Genomic DNA, 26,045 nt, shown 5'->3' with positions numbered 1-26,045 from the left:
GGTCCTTGTTGCCACCGCCGATGAACTCTCTCCGGTCCGCGTTCTTGCGACCGTCATTCGCCAGCACTTTACGGCTATGCACCTCAACGGTGAGCACAGTGTCTCCCTCAAAGCCTCGCTCTGTACGCTGACGGTGAACAGAGTAGACCCTGCAGAATCCAGGCATTCTCGTCATGGAGGACAGCCACCCACATTCCTCGAGAGCGGATAGCATGGTCTCGCGCACCAAAGTATTCATGGCGCACAATGGCGACGGAGACTCCTCCACCAAGGGCCTCATCACCACCTCAACCGCCTCACCGTGCATCTCGGCAGCAGATGTATGCTGCGCGCAACCGTAGTCTGCTCATGTATACTGCCGCCGTGGTATGTCCTTCACCGTGTCCTTAGTTTCGTATTGCTCCAACTCTCGCTCATGCCTGGTAGATTGTCCTGGGCGTTGGCGTTACCTATGCTGCTGTACCACTCTACCGGATGTTCTGTGCTGCCACAGGGTTCGCGGGAACACCTAAGGTCGGGATGGGCAAGTTCGAGGCCGAGCGATTGGTACCTGTTGAGAACGCAAGGCGCATCAAGGTTCACTTCAATGCGGACACGGCGGACGCGCTGCCTTGGACGTTCACGCCGTCTCAGAGGTTCGTGAGCGTCCTCCCGGGTGAGACCAGTCTTGCCTTCTACAAGGCCAAGAACAAGTCAAGTAAGGACATCATTGGAATCGCTACCTATAATGTGACTCCGGACAGGGTGTGTAATACGTTGCTGTGTGTCGTCATTCGTGACTGAGGACGCTGGTTAGATTGCGCCGTACTTCGGCAAGGTAGAATGCTTCTGCTTTGACGAGCAAAAATTGTTGGCTGGAGAGGAGGTGGACATGCCTCTGCTCTTCTTCATTGACAAAGACGTCCTCGAGGATCCAGCTTGCAGAAATCTTGACGACGTAGTGTTGTCCTACACATTCTTCCGGTACTACTTCCGTGTTCGTACGTTTGATATATTGCTGACCCTCCCTTAGTGCGAGAAGAAATGCTCAAGGACACCTCGAGCCCGACGCCCCTGACGATGTTGTCCAGGCATCCCAAGGCTTTGCTGACTACGAAATGGCGCCGAGAGCGGAGGACAGGAAGCCTACATCAGAGGACAGCCCGAAGCCCTCATAGTCTTGCCATGTATACTCATACACATCTCCCTGCATGTTACGTGTCGCTTCTGGATATACATCCCTCCTCTGACCAAATATCACGGCCTGAATCTGCTTGAATACACCGATGACGGCACTTACCTTATACGGATTTGACGCTTCACCGAGTTCGTTGGAAGAGGCGCCCTTGCTTTTTACTCACATCCATCTTGCATCCATCATCCTCATCGACGAGCAACATCTCCGCACCATTTCACTCGCTGGAGCCCACGTCGCAAGCCGTTCAAGCTGCTTGAATCTCTGCGTGAGGTCGGTGTAACGTTGATCTCGACTTCGCCACATAGTGACACTTTTTCGCAGTCATCGCACCCACCATTCTCAACGTCACTACACGCACACGACTCGGCGTTCATTACCCCGGCACTCTGGAAGAGGTAGTTATCCACAGAGGCTTCCGAAACCCCTCGCTGACCAGTACATCCGCGAAAAGTGCCATGCAAAGCGACCCAGCGTCGCGCCCAGACCAGAACGTCGACCACGATGCGGACTCGGACTCGCTCTTCGGCTCGCCCCCGCCCTCGCCGCGCGGGAGAGGTAGGTCACCATCTCCGCTAGCCCTGCCGGGCGCGGCTGGCTCTGCACAAAACGTGGGGACCCTTGCACTTCCTGGTTCCCATCTTGTCGCTGAAGCATCAGTCCATCCGTCAGCGTCATCGCCGTTGAGTGTTAATGACCGCGCAACGAACGTCGCGCCCCCGCCGCGTGCGCAGAGGGCATGGCAGGCGGGCGCTCACCCGGTATGTACACGGCCTGCTGCTGGACACGTTGCGCACGGAGGTGCGGTAGCCGACGCTTCCCGCGCTTCATCCGGGCAGCGTAAGTCGAAGAAAGGGAAGGAGAAGGCGGTGGGAGGCTTTACTTCTCGCTCGTCCACTCCGCGGCCTGCCGCGCCGCCCATACCTATCCCCTCGCCTGACGAGCCGGTCCCGCCGAACTTCCTACGCAACCAGCAAGCCCTCCTGGGAGTAGCAGGCCTCGTCGGTGGCGTCAACCCATCTCAGCTCGCCCCGCAGCCTGGAACCACTGCAGGCAACCCCATCGTGCTCGATGAAGACGACGACGATCAGCCACGTACTATCGGTCGCCGGCCTCTCGCAGACAGCACGGTCCCCCCACTTCCTACCGCTCGCGGTCCAGAAATACTCCAAACTCTAGCTCGGCAAGGGAACGTCCTTCCTCTGGTCGAGTCACTCGTCCGCCTCCTCGCGGGCACCGCTACCACTGCCGCCCCGCTGCCCAAGCGCCTCGAACGCACCGGATGGGAGCGTCACAGACCTACAGAGGCTCCGCCTCTCAAGCGTCGCAAGCTCAATACTGTACCGGCGGGCGCGAGCGACTGGGACGTGCCGTACCCGTTCCAGGACGGTCAGGGCCCGGCGGACTATCACACGACGTGGGCGAAGGAGCGCGCGCGCCGGCTGGTGAGGGAGCTGGTCGGCCTGGTGCGCGACGCCGCGAAAAAAGCGGCTGTCAAGGGATACCTGCAGGAGCAGGAGCGCGCAAGGAAACGGAAGTGGATGGACGAGCGGGGCTGGCAGGGAAGGGTTGGCGGCGATCAACACGGCGGCAGGACGCAGCTCTATTGCATGGAAGATGGCCTGTTTCAGGCGAGGGCGAGGAGTGTCGCTCCGGGTGTTGGACCTCCGGCTTTTGGTGTTGGGCTGAGTGCTCCGACGCAGTCTGCTATGATGGCGTCGAGGCAGACGATGAGCGAGCCCCCACTGCGACAGGTATCTCCGGCCCCTTCGCTGTCGGCGTCGTCGGCGTCGATCAACCAATGGTTGGCGTCAATGCTGGCGAGCACGCCGCCTACCGTGGAAGAGCAAGGTCAAGTAGAGCCCGGTGCACCGCAAGCTCCTCAAGATGTAGCATCTCTGGCTGGGTCGTCTGCTCAAGGTATGCTGCCTCTCCCCGCGATCACTATCACCCAAGCTGATTCCGGCGTGTCCCTGGAATCGTCAGAACATGCTGAAGGTACCAATAATAACCAGTACTTCGACGACTGGCTGGCGCTACTCGAGTCTATCCCGCCTGGGGATCCGAATGACCCCTCTGCTCTCCCGGATTTGCGGAACGTCCTGGATGACTTCGCTGCTGGTGTGCCGGCCGACGGCTCTGCCAACGCGTATGGGGCCTCGGGCTCAGGCCAGGGCATGGACACCTTCCCTGACTTCTTCCTCGACCCGGCTCTATTCGACGCGCCTGTCTTCCCTGATACACCCCCTGCACAACCCCACCCCCCATCTGCACCACCAAATTCCTTTCCTGACTTTGCCCAATCTGCACTCCCCGCACGGAACCATCCGACCGCCGACCCGAAGTACCTCTCGCCGATCGTCCCCGGGCCGAGCGCCACGCCGAGCCTGACGGGCTCGCCGCTCGCGTCGACCGCGTCGCTCGCGGACGCGGAGCAGAGCCCGGCGACGCCGGAGTGGGCGTGGTCGTTCGGCGAGCTGGGCGGCGGTGGGGGCGCGGCGGCTGGGCTGGGCGGCGTGGAGCTGGGGTTGACGGGTGCGGATGGGGAGGGCATCGTTGTGGGTGCGGAGGAGATGAGGGAGTTTGAGAAGGTGCTGGAGGCGTGTGGGCCGGGGGCTGTGAGCGTGCCCGCTGGGGCAGGAATCAGGGACGTGGACGAGTCGGGGCGCGGGCGAGATGCGATGGACGTGGATGGTGTTGGGACGGGTAGGGGGTTGCCTGGCGTCGCGGAAGAACAGATGCAAGACGGGCAGGTCACCGGTACAGGACAGACGGCCTCCGGGCAAATGCCAAATGGTGGTCAAACATCGCAGGCGGAGGTGGACGAGTCGGACCAGCCGTCAATCCAGTGGTTATCGACAGCAGAGCAAGCGCAATTGCAACTGCCTGACGGTCCATCTCTTCGAAACATCTCTCCTGCCTTCCTGCCCGCCCATTCCACTCAACCCATCGCAGGACCGTCATCCGCGTCGCCGGGCGCGGGAGCCCAACCTTCCGCCGGCTCATGCACACCACAGCTAGCTACCCTCGCCACCGCCGCGCTCGCCCCGCACACTGCGCCGTCCCCGCTCAACGCGCTCAGCTCGCTGCTCGCGCTGACGAGCGCGTCGAAGCCCGCGGGCACGGGCACGAGCCGGCTGACACGCGCGGGGGTGCTGCAGCGCGCGAAGGCGATGCGGCGGGACCTGGAGCGGGCGCGAGAGAAGGCGCGGGTCGAGCTTTGGGAGACGACGGTGGAGGGGGCGTGTTTGGTGGGCTTGGGGAGGGAGGTGGCGAAGATGGGGACGGGTGAGGGGATCCGGAATGGGGTGGGTAGGCAGATGGGATTGGGGACTGACTCGTGAGTAGCTGTGGGTGGGGAAGTATTCTATGTCGTCGATGTGTGCGGCTTAATGTCTTGATGTGGTACTTTATGAGGAGCACTCAATGCCATGATGAGTTCAAAGATTTTTGACCGAGTGACTGTAACATGATCGTGAGACTGAGCCGTTGTGAGATGGCTGCACGACGGTTTCTTGGCCTTCGCTCACAAGCTAAACGGGAAGGACGAATATCCATGATGACAAGGTGAACACGACTGTGATTGCTACATTTTCCTCAGCAGTTGCAGTACATACACCAGCTGTTGGCTCGTACATGTCAGGGTACGCGCTGGGTATGAGACGGCGGCGGGGGTGGCTGGTTGCGGAAGCAAAGCGAGTGATTGGAGGGCGCTGATGGCCGGGTTGCTTTTCGCGGAGGAAGACGAGCAAGAGCACAACATGTCCAGAACTTTGACACGCCCCCGCCAGGGCCCCGGCCACCCCGGGCACGGGCCATGTCTGGGTGCGGGTGCGGTGCTCTGGGCGGGCTCTGCTGCCGCGGAATAGGCAGCCAGCGTGCTGCAGACCGCGGAGACGAATGAGAATAAGCAATTGGTGGATGGGGAGCGGAGGAGGGAGAGGCGGGCGGCAGACAGAGTGTGCCGGGGTCCTCGGAGGGAGTGGCCATGGCGGTGGCGGATGCTGGGACGGTCTTCCTCGACCTCGACGCACGCCCGTCCCTGCGACTGCCCTCGCTCGCCTATCCCGCTCAGCAGCTCCGGCTGGTCTTATCCGTTCTCTCACCCGGGCTGCACATCTCCCATTTTCCTTCTGCTTTCCCTTCCTTTCCCCTCTCTTCTTTCCCTTCCAGGCCGTCTCTATCCTCCATCCCATCCACCCGACTCGTCTCCCCCTCCCCACCACCGAGTCTTCAATGGCCACCACAGCGAGGCAACCCAAGCCCCAGCGCAAGGGAGGCGTACCAGAGCCCGCCGCCAGGTGAGTAACCACACTCAGCTACTCCGCCACCGCGACTCGTCTCGCTCCCGCCACCGATGCACACCTGCCGCGAGCGAATATACGCTAACCTACTGGCAGGCGAGCTCCGGCATGGTCGAATGCACGCGCCTCCCCGACCTATTCTCCGAGCAACGCCAACGCCCGTCTTCCCAATGGGGCTCCCGCCGCGAGCCCAGGCGCCTTCCCGCCCTTGGGCCAACCGAACGGCGCGAGCAACACTCCGCCCCCAAGGCCGCAGGACGGTGCCCCGCAAGACCGTGTCCTTTCTCAGCTTTCTGGCCTTATTGTACGTACCAACAGTCGTCCGTTAAACCCACCACTCACTCACGCTCTCTCCCGCTTCCTCTCACTCGTCATATCTGGATTATCCGTCGATGTCCATGACGCAGGGAACCACTATCACCCTGACCACGAAGACCCACGTGCGCTACGAGGGCTCCGTCGCCTCAACAAGCGGCGAGGGCGACACTACCGGCGTCACCCTGCGCGACGTGAAGGAAATTTCGAACCCCGGCGCGCCCCTGCGCGAAACACTTTTTATTGCGAGCACCAACATTGACCAATGGAGCAGCGGGCCTGCGGATGCTAAGCCGCCGACCACTAACGGTGACAGTGAGTCTATCTTCTATGTTTGTTGATATTGGGAGGTCCGGACCCACCAACGCGACGACGTATCTGACTTCCGCGAGTATTCGTTCGTCGCGAGAAGCTGTGTGGTGTTGCGCGACGTCGCGGCTCCGTGCACTGACCAGCGACTGCTGATGTGGACAGCTTTGCAGGCTTGCAATAAGCCGCTTTCCGTGCCGCGATAAGTTCCATTGCGACGATCGAAGTAGTATGTATGCATACATGCGGGCAATTCCGCCATTCGGCGCTTGTCCGCTCATGCTGTTGTCTTCTGGCCTATCTCGCTTAGACAAATCAGCGTGCGGTTCACTAGCGTTGATTTGCACGCATATGTGCCCATTACCTCTTTCCTACTTTGCAATATCCCGAGATCGATATGCTCAACCCAACGCTGCGCAGGTTTCAAGAGCGACACCGACATCAGCAAAACCGCCGGGCATCGAGAACGCGAGCTCCAAGCCTGGCAGCCGACGGACGACACGTCCGCATCCACCGCGCCGGCGGGCGCATCAGGTGCCGCGCCGAACGGTGGGACGCGAGACGACATGACGTTCGGGCCGGGGGCAGCGAACGGAGGCGCGTGGAATCAGTTCGAGGCGAACGAGCGGCTGTTCGGCGTGAAGGCGAACTTTGACGAGGACCTGTACACGACGAAGCTGGACAGGAATGCGCCGGACTTCAAGGAGCGCGAGCGCCGGGCGGCGGTCATCGCGAACGAGATCCTGCAGAGCCAGACGAGCAACGTGCACATCGCGGAGGAGCGCACGAAGGACTTCGTCGGGGAGGGCAAGGACGAGGAGGAGAAGTGCGTGGCTGCTGTTCGTCTCGGGGGTCCTGACGTTTGACGTGGTGTTGTCCTGTGTGATAGGTATGGTGCTGTGGTGCGCGGCGCGAACGCGTATGTGCCCCCCGGCGCGCGCAAGGTCGGGCAAGGCGGTCCCACCCCTCCTGCGGGCGCGAAGCAGGACATCCCGCGCGTGGCTGTCAACTCGCCGGACGGAACGGCGGTGCCTGGCGACAAGGAGAAGGAGAAGGAGAAGGCCGCTGACGCTGCGAAGACAGGATCGCCTGCCCCTGGCGCGAACAAGGTACGTCGGCCGTTCTATTTGTGTCTGGGAAGCGTGCTGATGATTGTGTTTGCCCGTGGTGCAGCCAACGGCGGACGCGGTGCCTGCGTTCCGGGACTTCGTGTCGAACGAGAAGGACCGGTTGATGAAGAAGAAGCAGGCGCTGATGAAGAACGAGATGGAGAGGCGGATGGCGGAACTCGTGAAGTTCAGCCAGAGCTTCAAGGCACGTATCCCGTGTGCGCGCTGCATCGGGAGTCGAGCACTGACGCGGCCGTTTATAGCTGAACAAGCCCATCCCGGAAGACCTTGTGCCGATTCTGGCCAAGGACGAGGAGAAGCAGCGCCAGATCAAGGAGAAGTCGACCAAGGACGCCGAGTCTACGCAAGCCCGCGCAATCAGCACCTCCGCTACGCTCACCGTGTCGCCCTCCGCGAGCCGCGCGCTCGGATCACCCGCCGTCCCCGCAAATCCGCCGTCGTCGGCGAAGCCGCCCGCCGCTGCCCTAGGGAAGAACGCCTCTGCGGCTTCGAAGCCCGCGGCAGGCAAGGAGCAGGGGAAGGGGAGGATTCCGATGGTCATCCAGTCGATCCCGCCCTTTAAGGGGAAGCGAGCCCCTGCGCCTGCGCCTGCGCATGCGCAGAGTGCGGCGGTGCAGAGCCAGAGACAGGGTATAGCAAGTCCGCTGAGCCCGACGGCTGTGAACAGGTTGAACGTGAACGCGTCCTCGTTCAGGCCGACCGTCAAGTCGGTGTCTCCGCCCGTGAGTGTTTGTATATATGCGCGCAGAGCTCTGTCTGCGGATGGCTGATATGCGCTGTAGGGCGGCTCGCCGAACCCGAACGGCACGTCGTCGTCGACTGCGTCGCCGAAGGTGAAGGCTGCGGAGGGCTCTGCGTCTCCGACGCAGGGCCCGCCGAACCCGTTCTTTGGCACGAGGCTTCCGAAGAAGGGCATGGTGGTGCATATGAAGGAGGACTTCAACCCGTTCAAGCACCACAAGGTCACCGACGCCAACCAAGTCGGTGCGTACGCTTTCTCGTGTTGACAATGAATGCGCGGGTGTTGACGGTGTGTACGCAGGCGCGACCTGGCCGTACTCGGGCAAGCGTTACATGCATATGTTCCCGCCACTACCCCAGCCTCAGCAGCAGTCCCCGCCTATGGCACACCCGCCCCCTCCCTCGATGCAGCCCCCGCCGCCGTACGAGCCGCCAGAAGACGCGGCCGCGCAGGCTGCGACGCGCGGATACGTCTACGCGTACCCTCAGTACTACCATGGTCAGGTAAGCACTTGAGAGCCAGTGTTTGTGCCGTGTTTAGGTTTACTGATGATTTGTGGTAGTATGGCCAGCCGATGATGCCCGGCATGGCGCCCCCTCCGCCTGGCGCATATATTCCTGCTGGACCACAGTTCATGCAGCCTATGCCTTATCCACATATGCCTCCAAATGGTGAGTCTTTGCTACGCACACATGTTGTGTTACTGACCCTGACTATCGTTGATAGGGATGTACCCTGGTGCGCCTATGGGACAGATGCCCCGTACGTTATACCATGTCGATGTCAGAACTTGGACGTTCATGCCGTCTTTTACAGCCCCACAAGCCTACATGCAGCAGGCTCCACCTGGTTACCCTGTGCCGCCGAACGGCGCCGGCCACCGCCCATCTATGCCCCCTACACCTATTCCCTCTCACGCTCACCCATACTACCAGCAAAGTCCACAGCGTGCGTGTTTTCTTTGCTGTGTTTTCCACTCTTACTCAACCGTGTGTTCAGTACAACATGCTGTGCCCTACCAGATGATGATGCCTCCCCCCGGACCGCATCACTCGTACGACCCCTCGCAGGCTCCGCCTGTGTCCATGGGCGGCGTTGGCCACGCCTAAGCTCATGTGTGAGGCCAGTCGGTTTGCTTCGTCTGTCCATACTGCCTGCTTCAGTGCGCACTGCTGAGGTTGTGGCGGAGCCTCAGGTGCTCTGCGACGCGAGCGAGGTACGGTCCTGTATGTACGATCGCTGCGATCCGGTGTTGTCTTTCGGCTGTCATGTCGTGTTGTTCGCTGCAATTTGTTGTGATGCAATGCAAAACAATAAAAAAGCATGGGACCTCCCCATGGGTATGCGGATCGGAATACCGAGGATGAAAGAATGTAAGGCTACATCGGCATAAACAAGAGTGTAGAATAGGTACATGTCCGTTGTCGGTCTCATCTGGCCCCGCCCATCGCCACCTTGTTCAACTTCTTCAGCAGACCCTTCAGCGTATTGGAGGCTCGATTGCAGTTAGTCTGCAGCCAACCCTCCAGCTCCACTCTCAGTTCAGCGAGTTCGTCGCAAACTGGCAGTTGCCCGTTATCCCGCACGAGGCAAGGATTGAGTAGGAGGTCGAAGACCCGCGTCCACAGCTCGCCCTGCCAGTATCGTTTCAACGGCGTTGCGAGCTTGTACCGATTCTCCGTCCCCGGCACGAGGGTCACCGACGATGCCTCGATGTACTTGCCGTACAACATGCAGTAGATGATGCCCGCGAGACCGAAGTAGTCGGTCTGGAACGTCCACGGCCGACCCTCCCTCATCTCCAGGCAGTCCCTCGCATCTGTCGGCCACTCCGCCATGTACTGTTGACCGGCGGGGAAGAGACGTGTGTCGATCGTCCGTCCGAAGTCGATCATCTTGATGCCCTTGAGGCACCAATCGCCTTCGCCCGAAGGTTGGTAGATGCTCGACCATGTGGTGAGCCCGTCAGGCCCATCTTCCAGCCGCAGAAGGCAATTGTCGATCTTGACGTCGCCGTGTATGAATCCCGCGCGGTGCAAGCCTTCCAGCAGGCGCATGAGCTCGACGGTGAAGAAGACGACAAGCAGTTCGTCGAGACAGCCGCCTTGCTGGGTCATGCCATTCTGCGCCGCACGATTGACAACGTCCAGAAGGGTCCCCTGCTTGCGTAGCTCGAGCACGAGGAAGCTCTCGTCTCGGAAGGCGTACAAAGCCTGCGGTGTGATGATCGACTCTCGAAGTTTAGAGGGCAGTGTTCGGTGAATACGTCGCAAGACGTGGAACTCCCATAGATTGCGCGGCTTGACGACTTTCAGGGCGACATGAGCTTTCGCTTCTGCGTCCAGATCAACGTCATCAGCTTCGTCCAGCTCCTCTTGTTTGTCGAGATCGACGGCTTCGAAGACTGTTCCGAATCCACCTTCGCCGAGTTTGCCCAGGATCCCGAAGCGTTGATCTAAGAGATTAACTTCCAGAGTCTCCAAGTCTTCGGTCAATCTACCAGTAGTGTTCCCACTGTTCCGACGTGATTTTTTCTTCGCGAACTTCTGCATGGCTTCTAACCGACCCGAGTCCTGCTGCCTAAGATCGTGGAAGTCGTGGTCAGGAGGGATCAACGACAGCAGCGTCTTCACGATAGGCGGGTCAAACGGATTGCAGGGATTCGCGGGTTGGAATGACGACGCGACAGCCAAGGCGTCCGTCAGGCTGAGTGTACCCGTCCTCTCCTCGATATCGGTGAGTCCGTTGGCCTTCTCGCGTTCCTCTGCTTCCTCTTCCTCGCGCAGCTCTGCCGCAAGCTGCTCCGCAACCTCGACGGGATCCTGATGCATGGGCCTCCCGTCCCTCGTATCGTTCGGGGTTGAGCGCGAACTCGTGGCATACTCGAGTGTCCGTTCAGCGATAGGTGTCAAGACATCGAATTTGCCAAACCTCCCGCCAAGCGGAGTCGGTCGAGATGCAAGGTCCTCCCCATCGTCGAACATGCTATCATCTTCGCCCTCCTCACTGGAAAGAGGTGCAGGCACCAGCGCGGCATCCTCTGGCACGCCTTCATCGTACTCCTCGTCATCCTCCTCGTATGAGTCTTCGAGCGTCTGCTGCGTGGCATCGTCCCCAGGCTCGTCGACTGCAGGCGCAGCGAACGCAGCTCTCAAAGGTGTCCGTTCACCCAATACCTGAAGGGGCACAGGAGCTGCATCGTCGTCGTCGCCGTCAACAAGAACTTCGAATGTGCTCGATTGCAAAGGCGGGGTAGGCTCGGATGGGTTTTCATTGCGTGTGGGTGGTCGGCTGAAGACCTTCATCGGCGGCTCTGGATCGCGGAATGGCGTAAAGACAGTCCCGCATTCTGCGGGAGATGTGCTGGTCGTCCTCGACGGAGGTTGCTGTTCTGGCTCCGTGTCCCGACGCGCCGCAGGACGTTCTCTTGGAACCTCGGCAACAGGAGTGAAAACAGCAGAGAATACTGGGGCGGGCTTGAACGCTCCCGGAGTCTTCGTGCTCTGCGAAAGCTCATCCTTGGCGGGTTGCGCTGGCGTGGAGGCGTCTTTGAGAGAGAGGGCTTTGCGTCCGGGGTTGGGGGTGAATGTAGGCAGCTTGCTAGGCCGCTGCTCGTCGACGAAGGGTTTGTACTGAACGAGCTTTATAAACGGGACGCGTAAGATACAGAACATACGTTGACTGACCTTGGGTGGGGGTGCAGGCGTTGTACTCTCCGCATTCTCATCCACGAATGGTCGCCATACTATGAAATCTATGAGCCAGTGGCAGTAATGTCGTGCGCAATATTTTTACCTGGTGTCTTCACCGGCACGCTTGCGTTCTCATTTGCCTTTGGCGTCTTGACAGGCATCATTGCGTTTTCGTTGTTCTTTGGCGTCTTGGCAGCCGCTAGGGCATTCTCGCTACTGGCCGCACGGAACTGGCTCTCGAGCGACATCGGCGTAACAGGCGCAACCTTGTGCACAGGAGCGTATTTGCTTCCCGCGACCGCACCGAATCGCATTGATTTCTCCGGTGAGTTGTACATCCCAAACACGTCTGCGAGTGCCTCTTTCGTGGCTAGCGTGACCGTCGGCTCGAAGCCCTTGCGCATGGTCCGTGTCGTTCCCGTACGGTTGCTACTCGTACTCGGTCCATCCTTGAAGTTCACGCGCACAGCTGCTGCTTCGGCAGGGGGACCCCATTTCTTGCCTAGGAGTCCCATTGAACGGGCGCGCGCCTCCTGCATACTGTACTCCGTTCCGTCCTCCGTGAAGAGCAACGATAAGTTGAAGCGTAGCTTCTCCGGACGCTTTCCGGGGACGGGCGGTGCGAGCATCAAAGCATACCGTTCACGTTTCTGGTCAGCAGATGAGGGTTGGCTTGTAGGAGGGACTGGAGATGCGGATTGAGGAGCAGCAGTGGCGGAAGCGGGGGCAGAAGGAGAGTCGGATGCATGGTATCTGAGGGGATTTCGTCGCAATGCTCTTGTTGACGACGGGGCTCCCTTCCATAGGGCAGCATTGGTACTGGCAATGCTCGTCGGCGGCGAGCCTCTATGCTTGAACTCTTCGTAGCGTCGTTTCAGAGGATCTACCGGGCGTGCCCGCCGCTGGATGCCTTGCTTGTATACTGTCTCGGCCTCCGGTCGCCTGCTTCCCATCTGAGCTTTACAAGCAATGTTGATATAGCTCTACTCACCTTCCAGCACATTCAAGTGCTAGAGCATACTCCCAATACGTTTGCGCATACACCATACCGATGCTGTTCGCCAGCAGATGGGCATATATCACGGTAGGATCCTCGACATGGGCAGCGTATAGTGACCAGAGCTTGAGATATCTCAGGTCTCCCTTGTACGCCGGGTCATCCTTAAATTGCCGCGTTGCCTCCTCCAGAAGCTCGAGTAGTCCGGATTGCGCAAGGTGTTGTTTGGGGTAATGTTCCAGCGTCCATTTGACGAAGTTGTCGTAGGCGGACAACGGATCCGGATCTTCTTCTAGGGCGGTGCGGATTTGTTCACGATATTGTTCTCGTTTCTTGAGCAGATCGTTTGAGGCGTCCATGCTCAATGGGGTGAGGAACAAATAATAACAAGCCCGGTATGCTGCATCACGAGGGAGGCCGTTAACAAGGTCCATTCCAATGATAACGCGAATGAAAGCAATAAAATACAGTCGGCATTGAAACGTGTCGTCTGGAGCGTATCTTCCCTAAAAGACATGCATCCCGACGTATAGCAACATGTGCAATAAGGCAGCCTCATTTGAGATCAACGGTTCCTCCGTACAATCATCGCAGCAGCATGCGCTCAAGTATACACTAGCTCCGGCGCGATGGAGTCGCGCATCGAACTGGCTGCTTTGATCGAAATACAGCGTTCCTCGATGGCGTCACCCTCATATAGCGCGCAGTGTACCAAGTCACTATTGCAGCATCTGACGGGACCGCTCTTTCCTGCCCTACCCTAGGCAGTTGGACACAACCGTCTAGACGGCATTCGGAGCGACCTTCACGGAGACTCTCGAGTGAGCTTGAAGACCCTGAGCATGGAGAAGCAGCGCAGACGCACAATCTGGTGCAAAAGTGGCCTGGGCAGGCGCAGGTGGAAACCTTACAGGTGTGTGTGCAGGTATCCGAGGACGATCGCCCAGCTTTCCCGATAATCATACTGAATCACGCGCGCACAGAGGCCAGTCCGCCAGAAAGACGATGTCTAGGAGAGCACTCACGTTGAGGGATCCGCGTAGTTTGACCACAAGTGGTAGCGGTGGGCCCAGGAGGAGGGCCGGAGTCGAGAAGGTCGCGGAGGAGGTCAAAGTTCGGTTGCGTCGCGCCGCGTGCGTCAGACGCGTCGATCACGTGGCACGCGTTTGCGCGCTCACTCAGGCTGTCTCTAAACTCCTGTGGGCTTCACGCAAGATGAATGGACTTGTCTACATAGATGGTACCGTACTGATATCAGTATCACCATACTGTAGCACAGAGAATACAGTGCATATGCTAATCAGCTACATGGGTCACTACCTTGGTCTTGTACATTACATAGGTATAACGTAGACTGCAGATACAATAAAACCTTCCTGCGGTGTACATCCAATAAACTTCTGTCATCCAGAGCAAGTGCCTCGTAGATCCCCTGACCAACTCTACATGTCCCACTCATCCCATAACCCTGGTATGCTAACGGCCGATGCGCGAGGTGTGGTGATTTCCGACGTCTCTACTAGCTCGACGATCTTGTCTATGACGACGCCGCGCTCCGACCGCCCCCTGCACGCGACGAGCACCGTCCGGTCCGTCGGTAAGAGTCCTTGGTATGCGAGGCGAACGTCCGGGAAGTCTACGACTTGTACGAGCTTCCCCGTTTGCACCGTGCGCACTTCGATGAACTCCGGCGAGAACAGCAGGATATGATCACCCCTGTGTGCGAACGCGCTCGCTTTCGCCTCCCAGCGGAGATATCCCGCTGAGCGACTCGGCACCCCGTGCTTGTCGATGTAGCATCCAACCTCTGCAAACACGCATGAGAACGAGGGACAAGCTCAATAAGCCAAATCATACCGTCGTAGACGACTAGGATCTCTTCATTCAGACAGCGCACGAGACCCAATGGCTTTGCGTCTTGACAGCGACTCTTCAACGCATACAGCGGTGGACTACTGTCTGCCCCTCCGAACTTCGGGATGACCGCAGGATTTGTGCCCGACGCACTTGGGCTGCATGGAGATGATAGGTCAAGTAGAGCCACAGTGAAACAAGGCGAAGGCATACTTCGTAGGGTCGACAATCGTGATGCCACGGTCATGGCATACCCCAATCCGCGTGTGCAGTGCCGTGAAGTCGTGCGAGTCCTTGGGTATTGGAATAGGCTGCACGAGAAAAGGCAAAGCACGGTGAGCTCCTCTCGACAACATCAACAACGCAGAGCTACCTACTTCACCAAACGGCCGATAGTTGGAGGGCGCACCAGAGTGTGAGTTGGATATGCTCCGTCTGGGCGAGATCGGACCATCGCCCGTGGATACGATCTCAATAGCGTAGAAAAAGACCTGCAAGATCCGCTTCGACGCATACATGACTATTTGCTATTCATCAGCAACAGTGTCGCCGTCCATTATGAAGTCACGCACTCATGTTCCTGTTCCCAATCTTCCCTGCACGGAAGAACAGTACGCTCCCGTCATGGCCAGCGATGACCTGCCGCGTCGTCTCCAGAGCTTCTGTCGTCGACTGGCCTGCGGTAGCACGCGCGACGAGATCGAGGGAGTAAGCATACAGGTAGTGATCTGACAGGATAAGCAGCTTGTTGAGCTCGGGCAGGGCAACCATGCTCGTCGGGTTTGACAAGTGGAGGACCTTCGTGTAGTCTGCAAGAACCAAAGTACCGACAATAAGCGGGGGATAGACTGTGTTGCAAAGATGGCGTACCAAACTCGCTGCGTAATCCAGCATACACACCGGAGGCACAGCCAACCACGAGGAAGCTCTTCCCGCCACTAGCTGCCCAGGTCTAAGGTAAGCCCGCACGCAAATTTACAACCTTGGCAAAGTACACACTCATTGGAGCCACAGCGGTGATCTTCCCTGTCAAGTTCCCTGCCGGAGGCACGAACGACTCAGAATATCTGAAGAACCGTTCGTGGACTGTATGCGGCGCAAACCACTGTACCATACCCAAGGGTCAGCACATCGTCGCATCGTTGCACCAAAGCAATGGTGCTCGAATAACACGTACCATATTCGATTCCTGCTGCGCATTCCGCACCGCAAGCGCATCCGTCAGCGCACATCGCCATCTCTCCCGGACAGTCTCGCTGTTCGCGAACAGCGTGTACCGTCTTCGAGACTTCTCGTAAGCATGATAGATCGTAAACGGCCACACGTCGCGGTAGTTGCTCCGGAAGTGGAACAGCGCGCCGTCGTCTACCTGCTCCTTCCGCTTCTCCGGTGGGTCCGAGAACGAGCCGAGTCGCAAGTACTCTAGGGGTATTGGCTGGGGCGAGAACGTCAGTGCCGCGGAGACGCAGGGAGGAACGTCGGAGGCCTTACGCGGGAGACTACAGATCGCTTCGTGACTCCCCCGGGACGATTCTCCGGTTTCAACAGGAGCACTGCGATGTCAGAGAATGTGAGCGCGATGCGACACCACGATGTCACGCTGCTTACGGTAGTTGTCCAGGAGCGCAACGTGCAGATCGATCCATCTGTACGTCGGCACCTCGAGCTGGCTCATTTTCTCGTTCCACCTTCTTCCGAGCGGGCCGGAGTACACCAAAGTCCGCTTCTCATCGTACAAATCGAGGTCCTGCCGCACACCATCAGGACCTCCAAGCGCACACTGAGCGCGTAAAGGGCACCACCACGCACCAAGATCTCGCCCTTCTGGTACGACAGACTCTCGCAGAGCTCCCAGAACTTGACCTTGTCCTCCGCCGCGGCGATCCCGGGCTGGGTGCTCTTCACGAACGTCTTGAGGATCTCCAGGATGATCGGCAGCGTCTCCTGGTCGGGGTGGTCCGGCGCCGTGTGCTCCTTCGCGTTGTCGAGCAGGAGGCACAGCCGCGGGAGGCGCGTCACAGGCCGCGAGAGGAAGGTGATGAGGTCGCGTTTTCGGACACGTGGGTCATGCATGCACTGCTGCGTGAAATACTGGTACCGCGAGTTTCGCTTCATCTCCGCGCGGTGGCGTGCCCCGGCTATTGGATAGTGTTTGATATAATCCTCGTACGGAGACATGAACTGCAGGACATCTAGAAGTGCTAATGAGTCGGGTGAGACAGCAAGCAAGGGGACGACATACGCTTCATGACAATCTCCGCAACACTGTCTATCAATGGGTGGAACTCGCGCTGTTTCTGAAAGAGGGCCCCGAGCATTCGCTCGTGCTGCTCGCGGATCTCGTCGAGGTTGTAGAACACTTCCTTCACGAAGCCTTGCAAGCGATGGTGTGGTACTGGCGACGTATTCAGAAGTGGCTCTATAAACACCTGCAGCACATTCTGTCAGGTCCCGAGAGGACAATTAACAAGGGAAAGAGGGACCTCCTTCACTAACGTGAGATCGTTCACGTAGTCTCTTTCCGACTTGATGATCTCGAACAGAATCGACTGTCGTGTCACTTCTCCCTTGTCGAGTACCTCACGCGCGGACGGCGGGACGAGCTTGTACCATTCCTGGTCATTCTCGGGCAATTCTCCCGCCTGAAAGCGCCGGAGGTCTTCCTCTGATTCGAGACTAGCGCGATCGGCACATTAAAAAGCGATCTATCCAGGGAGTGCGGGAAACACATACGTCAGGCCAGATAGCTCCTCAGAAAGTTCGGTGGGCGCGAACTAGCGCAACATGTGAAGCTGAAGTAGCTGCAACGAAAGACGACGTACCTCCGGACTGCTTGTCGAAGACGTGGACACGAACGAGGGCGGTCTTGACGAGCGTTGGGTGGGACTCACCGTCAGCTCACTCCGCGTCGCCCGGTGCGCGAGCGACGGGCCGGGGCGAAGCGAGGCGCGCTGGGACGAAGACCGGTAGAGCTGGGGCTCGGGGAACCTGATGCGGCCCGCCTCCTGCTCGGTGTAGCTCGATGCACGGCTGGCGGGGCGTGAGGGGGCATCCAGGCTAATCCTAGGGGCGAGCGGGGAGATTTGAGAGGGGGTATAGCCGCTGTAGCCACTGTAGCCGGAATCGGTGTATATACTGGAGGTGGAGGGGTCATGGGTCGACGATTGCAGAAGATAGGACGACCAGGGGGAGGTGGGGGACGGGTTGGTCGGCGGGGCAGCTCCCGGGGGAATAGCGACGTGGGGGTGTGGTCTGCGTGCCATGGATCATCGCAGGCACGTCTGGGCGCAGTTGTTCAAGGTCGCAATAGTAGTTCCGGTGCACAGCATAGACTGCGATGGGCGGTGCGATTGCAGGCTCGTATACGCGTGCTGTTGTCGTCACGAGACTTGGCAGAGCAGAACTATCCGGGCAGGCTACGGTACAGCTCGCGAGAGAATTGCTCCAAGGCGACGTACCAGTCTCCCCCAGGCTCCTCGGTGTGTATCCGCAAAGTCACAGGCAGAGATGCCTCTCTTTAGCAAGTGACACGGTGCACGTGCACTCCATTCAGACGCGTCGCGTCGCGTCATGGCTCGAGTCGAGTCGTCACCGACAGAACCGCAGCCTCCAAAGCGTTCTTACTGTACTTACAAAAATGCATATCCACCGTGAGATCTAACTATTATCCCCTAGGCAGGCTCTAAACACGTCCTTTTTAAAGCTTGAGGGGAGGAAAGCGGTCGTATATAAAGGTCTCACAGCATCCAAAAACAATTAATAGTGGCAGCGTACCAACGGATCCCAGTGTGAGTACTGGTGATTTCGACTTTGTCTTCATAGCCTCCTCGTGTCATCTAAGTCTGTCTGAGTACATGCACCTTCGCGGCATCATACACATGGCGATGCAATGCAAAGAGTTCCATCGAAATGGTTAGTCGTCAGCTCCATGATCCTCGCGGCTTTTGCGAGTGCGACCGTTTGGCGGCTGCCATTATGCTGACTTCGACGATGGGCCTGCAGAGTGCAGCCACCTCCTCACTCATCATTGCAGATGTTGATTTCGTAACTTAGATGGTTGACTTGAATCTAGATAACGCGTGCGTTTCCTTCGCGAACATGTCGTATGATATGACGTCAAGAACAGTCGAGAACGGCGATACAGGACGACACCTGCGCAAGACCTCGGGTCGTTTCACCTCGAGCCCGAAACAAGCACACAACCTCGCAAGCACAAATAGTTCATACGCGAAAGTCATTGAGCGATGTCATTCGGATCGTAAAACGGTTCTGGTTTGTACTGTACAAACGAAACCTCTCGAACCCGAAAGCTATGCTCAGAGGCCTATCGCAAGTGAGCCAGGAAAAGGGCGGATATGGAGAGAAGACGGCAGGGATCAGACCATTGTATGTATGAGGGGCAAGGTCAGACAACTACAAAGGCAAGAGTTCCAGTCCTCGGCGAGTATTACAGACAGTGTGTGTAAAAGGGGCGAATACTGTATAAAGCTGGCAGCGAGAGGTATCACGAAGATAGGCAGACGCAACACAAGACAAAAGAAATTTGCGAGGAAACCAGAGTTCGGGTCAGAGCGAGCCCCTTTTGCCGCACCTCCTTCGCTTACGCGAGGAAGGCGACGGCACCAGCGCCGAAGACACCAGCGAGGACGACGTTGACAGCGTTTGAGAGAGCGCCAGAGGCCGCCGAGGTCGCGGAGGCCGCACCCGAGGAAGTGCTGCAAATTTACATGAGTAAGCTGAAGGCTGGCCACGCAAACAGCTCGACGTACCCGGACGCGTGAGTCGCAGAGGAAGCACCAGAGCTCGCGGCAGCAGTGGAGCTGGCACCGGAGGAGGCTGACGAACCGGCTGACGAAGAAGCAGCTGAGGCAGACGAACTAGCGGCGGTAGCGGAAGATGAGGCACCTGCAGAGCTAGAAGAGCCACCGGCGGCGGAGCTGGAGCCGGAGGAGGTCAGGCAGCTGGTGGCTACGCGATTTCTGTCAAGTCAAAGTCACCCATAACAGTCTCATAGTACTTACAACCTGACCCGATGGTGAAGCCGCCAGACTGGCCGGTTGCACCTGTGCTGTCCTTGAGAGTGAGAACAAGGGTTGTGCCCTCGGTGATGTTTGTCGACCAGGTGAAAGGAGAACTCTGCAGGTTAGCGTAGGTCTGCTGCGCGTCGCCGTTGGGGTTCGTCTGGAGGTTGAAGCTGAAACACGATCACCATACTGTTCATTGATAGGGGGTCCTCGCGACATACCTCAGGAAGAAGGGAGCTGCACAGAGAATTAGCCAGTTCGCAGAATGCAAAGAGAGGCGAAGCTTACCAGTTCCACCCGTCCAGGTGATGGCCGTCGGCTCACACTCAATGACGTTCCCCCTGCACGCAACCATGATGAGGAAATGTCTATTAGACGCTCGTTTAGAGCAACTTACGGGGTGTTGACGGTGATGCCAGAGGCACTGGCAACGAGGGCAGCGGCGGTGAAGAGGGCAGCGAACTTCATCTTTGCTGGTGGGATCGCGGAGAACGCAGGCGGGGAGGCGGGGAGTGCTTGTGGGAAGGGGAAGAACGAACCGACGGTGATGGGACGCAAGGCGGCGTCTTATATGTCCGGAGAAAACCGGCGTCATCTGTTTGGCCCGCGAGGCACGCCCGCGCTCGGCGGCAACATTCGCTCCTCCCATCTTTCTCGGGCCTTCGAATCCTGTTCGAGTCGGCGCATCCCCTTCCTCCGGGCTCCCCGTCGAGCCCTCTCCTCCTGCCGTGTCCTGCCGACTGTACTCCTGTTTTCTTTCCGCCTTTTTTCTTCTTGACTTTTTTCTTTGGACAGTCATCCACGGCGTTCGGTATCATAAACCCCATGATTCAAATCAGTACAGTAATTACGGCCCGGCCGTGTCTTGTCTCGGCCAGCGCAGCAACCGGCGAGCCTCTTTGCGAAGAGTCCCAGCCAAGAGTGATCCGTGTCTCGCCACCCCTCCTCCGTCACATGAAATCCGCACCGTACGACGCATACGTCAGTGTAGATAGTCGACTCGTCAGTCATGTAATGGCCAGTAGGGCAAACTATCATAACGTTCTGGCCACTGCACGGAACGCGTTCATCTCGGGCACTGTAAATACTGTCAAAAACGAGAACTCAGACCAAACTTAAACGGGGATCTGTCTTCCAAATGTTTCCGGCCAAGACACCAAGGCGTTAGTCCTGACCTGCCTAGACTCTTGGACGCTTGGAACACATCTACTCTATCACATCAGTCCTCCGTCGTCCGTGGCACTGGCACCGCCTGGAAGGGAAACTGGGAGCAGCTGAATAGTGTAGTATGCGCCTATCTCCTGGTTGCTGGAGACAAGACTGCAAGTTCACATCCGACGCCCGTAGACTCGACCACGCTGTACTCGTGTGCGCTACAGGCTCACATGCGCGTGCCCGATGCTCAAAATAACTCGACCGACTAGTGGCTGCGTATGACATCTCAATGCATACACGCCGATTCCTCGCGCGGAGGGCGATTTGGCGTGCGAGCGATGAGGAGAGTGCAATAATGCGGACGAATAGAGATGGCTTGCTTCGAGCGCTCGGAGGCCGTCTTGCCTAGCGCTGCGTGCCGTACAGGCGTCGCCATGTCTGCCGACAGTCGGGCCGCGTACAGACTGCGAACTCAAGCTTGAGCTCGGGTGGGAACCAACAACGGAAAGTCTCAGTAGAAAGCGATATTGTAGGGCTACATCAATAACAATATTCGTACCTGTCCAGAAATACAGCTTTGGGACTTGTCATTTTCTGGTTGACTCGCGCCTACCCTCACTCCGTCGCGAATACCAAACAGACACCGTCGTCCCCCGCGCTGACCACGACGCCGCCTTCGAGTCCGAGGGCAGCACCAAGAATAGGACCGTGGTGGCCCTTATGCTCACGGACAAGTGTGCCGGCCCGCGCGTCCCACGTCCGCAGACTCTTGTCAGCAGAGCTAGACACGACCAGATGTCCCTTCGGCGCAGGCAGCGACAAAAGGCTGGTCACCGCATCCTGCAAAGCACAAACGCACGTCAGAACCATACACACGGGTTAGGACCACGCGCGCGGCGAGTACACGCCGCGCGCGAACCCACAAGCACCCACAACTCACCTCGTGCTCGAGCGTCGCGCGCAGGCGGTTCGTGCTCAGATCCCAGATGCACGCCTTGCCGTCCGTCGCGCCCGTCACGACGATGCCGCCCGCGGTCTGCGCGGCCGCGCCGGGCGTGAGCTCGACGAACGTGACGGCCTCGACGCTCTCGCCCTCGTTGTGCCCGCCGAGCGCGCCGACGACCTCGCCCTTGCTCAGGCTCACGACGCGCACGCTGCCCGTCGTCCCACCGACGACCGCGAGCGTCGACGCGGGGTTCACGGCGAGCGAAGTGATCCCTTCCATGTCGAACCGCGCGTCCGCCGCGGTGAGCTTGAAGATGGGCGTGGGCGAGCGCGGGTCCCAGAAGATGAGCGTGCCTTCTGCGTCTGCGGTCACTATGCGTTTCCCGTCGGGTGTGAACTCTCCGCATTGTACGGGTGCGGTGTGTCCCGCGAGGACTTGCATGGTGTTGCCGGAGGGGAGTTGCCAGAGCCACACCGTTGAGTCGTTCGAGCCGGCGAGGAGGACGTTTCCTTTCGGATGCCAGCGTAGCCACTACCGTGTAGTGTAAGGACCGGCGGACATTGCAGTGAATGAGACGAAGCGTACCATGACTTCGTCCGGACCCTGGAGTTCTGTGAGGAACTCCCACAACTTCCAGTTCTCCTTGCCCACTCTCCGCCATATGCGAACCTTGCCGTCCATCCCGCCGGTCGAGATCATCTCGCCATCGAAGCTGAACGCCGTACTCGTCACGCTATCCGTGTGCCCCGTGAGCTTCACGATCTCGTCCCCGGTCGTGTAGTCCCAGATGTATCCGAGGTCGTCCTCCCCGCCCGACGCCGCGATGGGCGCAACAGGATGTGTGGAGACGGCGAAGACAGACTTGCGGTGGTATGGGAAGTGCTGTATTGAGTTGTCCTCGTAGACGATCTCGTCGTCCGGGTGGGGTCCGCCCTCGCCATCCATCACCATCATCCCCTCCCCCTCAGCGTCGTCCTCGTCCATGGGGTGGTCGCCGTCATCGGCGACCTCGATGTAGACATCGTTCGGGTCGATGAAGTCGTCCTCCTCACCCTCCTCGATCCGCTCATCCTGTGCGTGGTCTGGCTCCATCGGTGCTTAGTGTGGTGAGTGAAAAGTGGTGTAGTTGGCTGCAGACGTCCGGGGCAGTCGCCTTTTGACGGGGCGGAGGCGAGGGACGCTAGCGATGAGTAATAGGTTGTCGTCGGTTCCGGCGGTGGGCAGACTGAATCAGCAAGGGTACGCTGACTGTACAGAGGCGAACGCGCTATGGACGTTGCATGAGATCTGTCACAGATTTTGCGATCGCAAGATGATCGCGCGCGCGGAACACGCCCACGTGAGCTCCGCCGCGTCTGTGGCAAATGTATCTTGGCAGCTATCCTGGTCCATGTTTGCGAAGCAGAGCGTGCAGATAGAGCTGATAATTCAGACGAGTCGGAATATGATGCTCACATCAGCGACGCAGCTAACTAGAGACTCGGCCTTCACCAAGCAGGCGGCCGCTTATAGGCTGGCGGTATGGCGGACATTGGCCGACAGCAAATAGATACTCCTCAGTGAGCTGACATGGGTCTCGTAGCTTGCTACTAGGTACCTATTGTCCAAAATAGTCAGTCCGAGAAGTGTGCTGAGAATGTGTTCGCGGCTCTCTGCAGCCTCAGGTACGCTCCCTTGAGGCTTGGAACGCTCACGACGGTCACGTGCGTTCATGAAGCTCGTCGGAGGCGACTCTGTCAGTGTCAGCGACCGTCGAGCATCCGAGCATCCGACGTGCTGCCCATCGCATCCCTTGCGCTACGATCCACATCCACCCGGGAGTTCTGATAGATATGCAGAGCTCATCATGAATCATGTCTCCGCCTTTAAAGTCGCGAAATCTCTGCCTCGCAAGACACCCTCCAAGCACCCTGCGAGTCGGCGGTCCATGACGTCTGCGCTCACACTCCCCCGTCTCCCGGTCCCCGACCTTCACCAGACGCTACAAAAGTATCTGCAGTCCCTGGACCCTCTTCTGCTAGAGAATGAGGCTCGGGGTGGTCCCAGCTTCTCTGAAGCCCGCCGCCTACGTGAAACGTGGGCGGATGATTTCGAGCGCGGGATCGGGAAGGTATGCCAGGAACGCCTATTAGGTCAGTATCATATACATGCGTATCGAAAGCAGTCCGGCCTGAGCTACGTGGGTGCACGGACTAAGCACTTGACAGGGCGTCACCCACAAACTGGCTCGACGACAACTTCTGGATCAAGAAGGCGTACCACGAATGGCGGGCACCGCTCATCGTCAACTCGAATTGGTGGCTGGCATTTCATAACGACCCGGCCGTTCCACGGGAGGTTGTGCTGGGACACCGTCCCGCTCTTGGCGCGGTCGGCATCACGGACTGGCAGGTACGCAGGGCAGCGTGGCTAGTCCGTCGTACGTTGGAGTGGAAAGCCCGGTTAGAGAGGTCTGTTTCATACCAATCTCTCCTCGATGATGTACTCACGCGCTGCGTCATGACAGACAGGATGACCAGGCTGGAATCACTAGAGCGGGTGAGTATGGCCAGCGCGCATTCATTGAACGTCCACCTGATAGTCTCTAGGTGTATGGCTCCGAGATACCGCAGCGAAGATGTTCAACGTCTCTCGCCTACCCCAAGCGGACTGCGATACCTTGTCGACCACTCCTTCATACACCGACCCGGACGCCCACAAGATCATTGTCATGCTCCACGACTGGTTCTACGCTGTCGACGTTCTAGAGGAGGACAAGCGGGTCCTCCAGCCGGCAGAAATCGAGCGACGCCTGTTGGCCGTCGTTGCTGATGCCGACGGGCGGCTGAAGCGAGGCGAAATCGCTCCTGCGGTCGGTGTGCTCACCGCTGACGACCGAGATCGCTGGACGGAGGTGAGCAGTATGCCCTCGTTAGTTTCTGTTGTCTGAAAATTTCGTGATCAGAATCTCGGCCATCTCCTCTCACTATCGCCTGTGAATCACGACGTTCTGCGCACCGTCAATCACTCCCTCTTCGCGCTCAGTCTCGATCCCTACACCTACGTCCCTCCGTCTTCAACGCCTGCCCAAGCAGGCTCCCCTGTCCCAGAACCGAACACCGTCTCCGAGCTCACTGCGCACCTACACAATATCCGCTCCGGGCCGACGCCGCGCCCAGGACATAACCGGTGGTACGATAAGGCGTACACGCTCGTCGTCGAGTCGAACACCCGCGCGGGCGCCATTGGCGAGCACTCGCCCTGCGACGCGCTCGTCCCGAGTATCGGCGCGGAGTTCGCTGTGGTGGAGAGCGTTGATGAGGATGCGTTTCCGCCGCTGTTGCCTGAGGGGCGTATGCCGAACGTCGAGGCGGTCGGAGGCTGGGAACGTCTGGAGTGGGTGGTAGATGAGAGAATCCGGAAGGAGTGTGACGAGGCGGAGAAGCGGGTGAAGATCATCGTAGAGGACTCGGACCAGGGCCTTCTGTGGTTCACGGACTACGGTGCTGAGCGGATCAAGAATGAAGGTACGTCGCGTTCGCTGTCCTGTAGCGCACCTCCGCGATGCCTCTCGTCGCTTCTTGTGCCGTCCTCGTCGCGACTGAGGCTCATCTGCCCACTTCGCCCCATGTAGCTCGGCTGTCCACCGACGCATACATACAGATGGCGATGCAGCTCGCGTGGTACCGGACGCGCGGATGCTTCACCGCGACGTATGAGACCGCGCTAACGCGCCTCTTCAAGAACGGCCGAACGGAGACGATCCGCACGCTTAGTGCCGACAGCCGCGCCTTCGTCCTCGCCATGGTCGACCCAAAAAGCACTGTATGTACCATTTCTCGCTACCAGACCCCCAATCTAACTCGCGACATGACAGCCGCAGGCGCGACAATCGCTTCTGCGCCGCGCGGTACAGACGCATACGAGCTCGACGCGCCATGCTGCGACCGGTCGCGGCATCGACCGCCATCTGCTCGGTCTGCGACTGATGCTCGATGCTTCTGCGCGCGAGCGGCATGACTTGTTTGACGATGAGCTCTTCACGCTCAGTCAGACGTGGAAGCTGAGTACGAGTGGGTTGAGTGAGGGACATCAGTTCCGTGGCACTGGGTATGACCTCCAGTATGACCTTGTGTTGTTGATGCTCACAATGTCTCACAGCTTTGGTGCTGCATATCCTGATGGCTATGGGATCAACTGTGAGTCTGTGCTGCATGTCATCAAGTTTGTATGTCTAACATCCAGGTAGACCTTGCAGCTCCCAGCACAATCACATTTGGCATAGAATGCAAGTTCTCCTCACCACTGACCTCAACAGAGGTGTTCAAGGCAGCCATTATTGAAGCATTGGCAGACATGAAGTCTACATGCCTTACTGCTAATGCACATTTATAGCCTTACTGTCATACATGCATATAATCACA

The 26,045-nt window shown here is 58.6% G+C and overlaps 8 protein-coding genes across 8 annotated transcripts; 4 read left to right on the top strand and 4 right to left on the bottom strand.

The window, feature by feature from the left end:
• The first annotated feature begins 1 nt into the window (after position 1).
• C8Q71DRAFT_751546 (cytochrome c oxidase assembly protein CtaG/Cox11-domain-containing protein) lies at positions 2-1,322 on the top strand. The gene is made up of 5 exons (XM_047923322.1): positions 2-89; positions 142-366; positions 427-744; positions 797-963; positions 1,013-1,322. Exons 1-5 carry the CDS (start codon positions 21-23, stop codon positions 1,155-1,157), a joined length of 924 nt encoding a protein of 307 aa, XP_047780410.1. The 5' UTR covers positions 2-20; the 3' UTR covers positions 1,158-1,322.
• A 278-nt stretch (positions 1,323-1,600) lies between these two features.
• Positions 1,601-4,613, top strand: C8Q71DRAFT_532945 (uncharacterized protein). The gene is made up of 2 exons (XM_047919174.1): positions 1,601-3,094; positions 3,161-4,613. Exons 1-2 carry the CDS (start codon positions 1,633-1,635, stop codon positions 4,516-4,518), a joined length of 2,820 nt encoding a protein of 939 aa, XP_047780409.1. The 5' UTR covers positions 1,601-1,632; the 3' UTR covers positions 4,519-4,613.
• Positions 4,614-5,191: 578 nt separating this feature from the next.
• On the top strand, positions 5,192-9,329 carry C8Q71DRAFT_751533 (uncharacterized protein). The gene is made up of 13 exons (XM_047923321.1): positions 5,192-5,475; positions 5,575-5,782; positions 5,886-6,108; positions 6,523-6,928; positions 6,992-7,211; positions 7,276-7,416; positions 7,475-7,954; positions 8,015-8,216; positions 8,275-8,477; positions 8,537-8,645; positions 8,701-8,736; positions 8,791-8,922; positions 8,974-9,329. Exons 1-13 carry the CDS (start codon positions 5,411-5,413, stop codon positions 9,081-9,083), a joined length of 2,535 nt encoding a protein of 844 aa, XP_047780408.1. The 5' UTR covers positions 5,192-5,410; the 3' UTR covers positions 9,084-9,329.
• A 75-nt stretch (positions 9,330-9,404) lies between these two features.
• On the bottom strand, positions 9,405-13,022 carry C8Q71DRAFT_856439 (Mad3/BUB1 homology region 1-domain-containing protein; the record flags this gene model as incomplete). Its single annotated transcript, XM_047927300.1, has 4 exons — positions 9,405-11,606; positions 11,661-11,719; positions 11,770-12,608; positions 12,658-13,022. 4 exons carry the CDS (start codon positions 13,020-13,022, stop codon positions 9,405-9,407), a joined length of 3,465 nt encoding a protein of 1,154 aa, XP_047780407.1.
• Positions 13,023-13,868: 846 nt separating this feature from the next.
• Positions 13,869-17,999, bottom strand: C8Q71DRAFT_751529 (uncharacterized protein). The gene is made up of 15 exons (XM_047923320.1): positions 17,340-17,999; positions 17,251-17,291; positions 17,001-17,193; positions 16,760-16,946; positions 16,327-16,709; positions 16,126-16,264; positions 16,009-16,070; positions 15,695-15,952; positions 15,517-15,622; positions 15,388-15,459; positions 15,090-15,326; positions 14,895-15,037; positions 14,731-14,828; positions 14,521-14,675; positions 13,869-14,470 (listed from the first exon to the last, which is right to left on the bottom strand). The coding sequence occupies exons 1-15, from the start codon at positions 17,778-17,780 to the stop codon at positions 14,106-14,108; spliced, it is 2,880 nt and encodes a 959-aa protein (XP_047780406.1). The 5' UTR covers positions 17,781-17,999; the 3' UTR covers positions 13,869-14,105.
• A 738-nt stretch (positions 18,000-18,737) lies between these two features.
• On the bottom strand, positions 18,738-20,073 carry C8Q71DRAFT_751521 (uncharacterized protein). Its single transcript, XM_047923319.1, has 6 exons — positions 19,939-20,073; positions 19,830-19,882; positions 19,763-19,778; positions 19,539-19,711; positions 19,287-19,485; positions 18,738-19,232 (listed from the first exon to the last, which is right to left on the bottom strand). Exons 1-6 carry the CDS (start codon positions 20,007-20,009, stop codon positions 19,118-19,120), a joined length of 627 nt encoding a protein of 208 aa, XP_047780405.1. The 5' UTR covers positions 20,010-20,073; the 3' UTR covers positions 18,738-19,117.
• A 1,238-nt stretch (positions 20,074-21,311) lies between these two features.
• Positions 21,312-22,734, bottom strand: C8Q71DRAFT_705556 (ribosome biogenesis protein Sqt1; the record flags this gene model as incomplete). Its single annotated transcript, XM_047920450.1, has 3 exons — positions 21,312-21,536; positions 21,637-22,173; positions 22,228-22,734. The coding sequence occupies 3 exons, from the start codon at positions 22,732-22,734 to the stop codon at positions 21,312-21,314; spliced, it is 1,269 nt and encodes a 422-aa protein (XP_047780404.1).
• A 643-nt stretch (positions 22,735-23,377) lies between these two features.
• Positions 23,378-26,022, top strand: C8Q71DRAFT_751514 (acyltransferase ChoActase/COT/CPT). Its single transcript, XM_047923318.1, has 9 exons — positions 23,378-23,774; positions 23,840-24,092; positions 24,149-24,180; positions 24,231-24,535; positions 24,587-25,148; positions 25,256-25,446; positions 25,499-25,731; positions 25,783-25,820; positions 25,871-26,022. The coding sequence occupies exons 1-9, from the start codon at positions 23,489-23,491 to the stop codon at positions 26,014-26,016; spliced, it is 2,046 nt and encodes a 681-aa protein (XP_047780403.1). The 5' UTR covers positions 23,378-23,488; the 3' UTR covers positions 26,017-26,022.
• Positions 26,023-26,045: the final 23 nt, after the last annotated feature.

The sequence above is a fragment of the Rhodofomes roseus genome, assembly GCF_022264815.1.
Source record: "Rhodofomes roseus strain CIRM-BRFM 1785 chromosome Unknown C8Q71scaffold_7, whole genome shotgun sequence".
In the NCBI taxonomy this organism is placed as follows: Eukaryota; Fungi; Basidiomycota; class Agaricomycetes; order Polyporales; family Fomitopsidaceae; genus Rhodofomes; species Rhodofomes roseus.
This window is presented reverse-complemented; position numbering and strand designations above follow the sequence as displayed.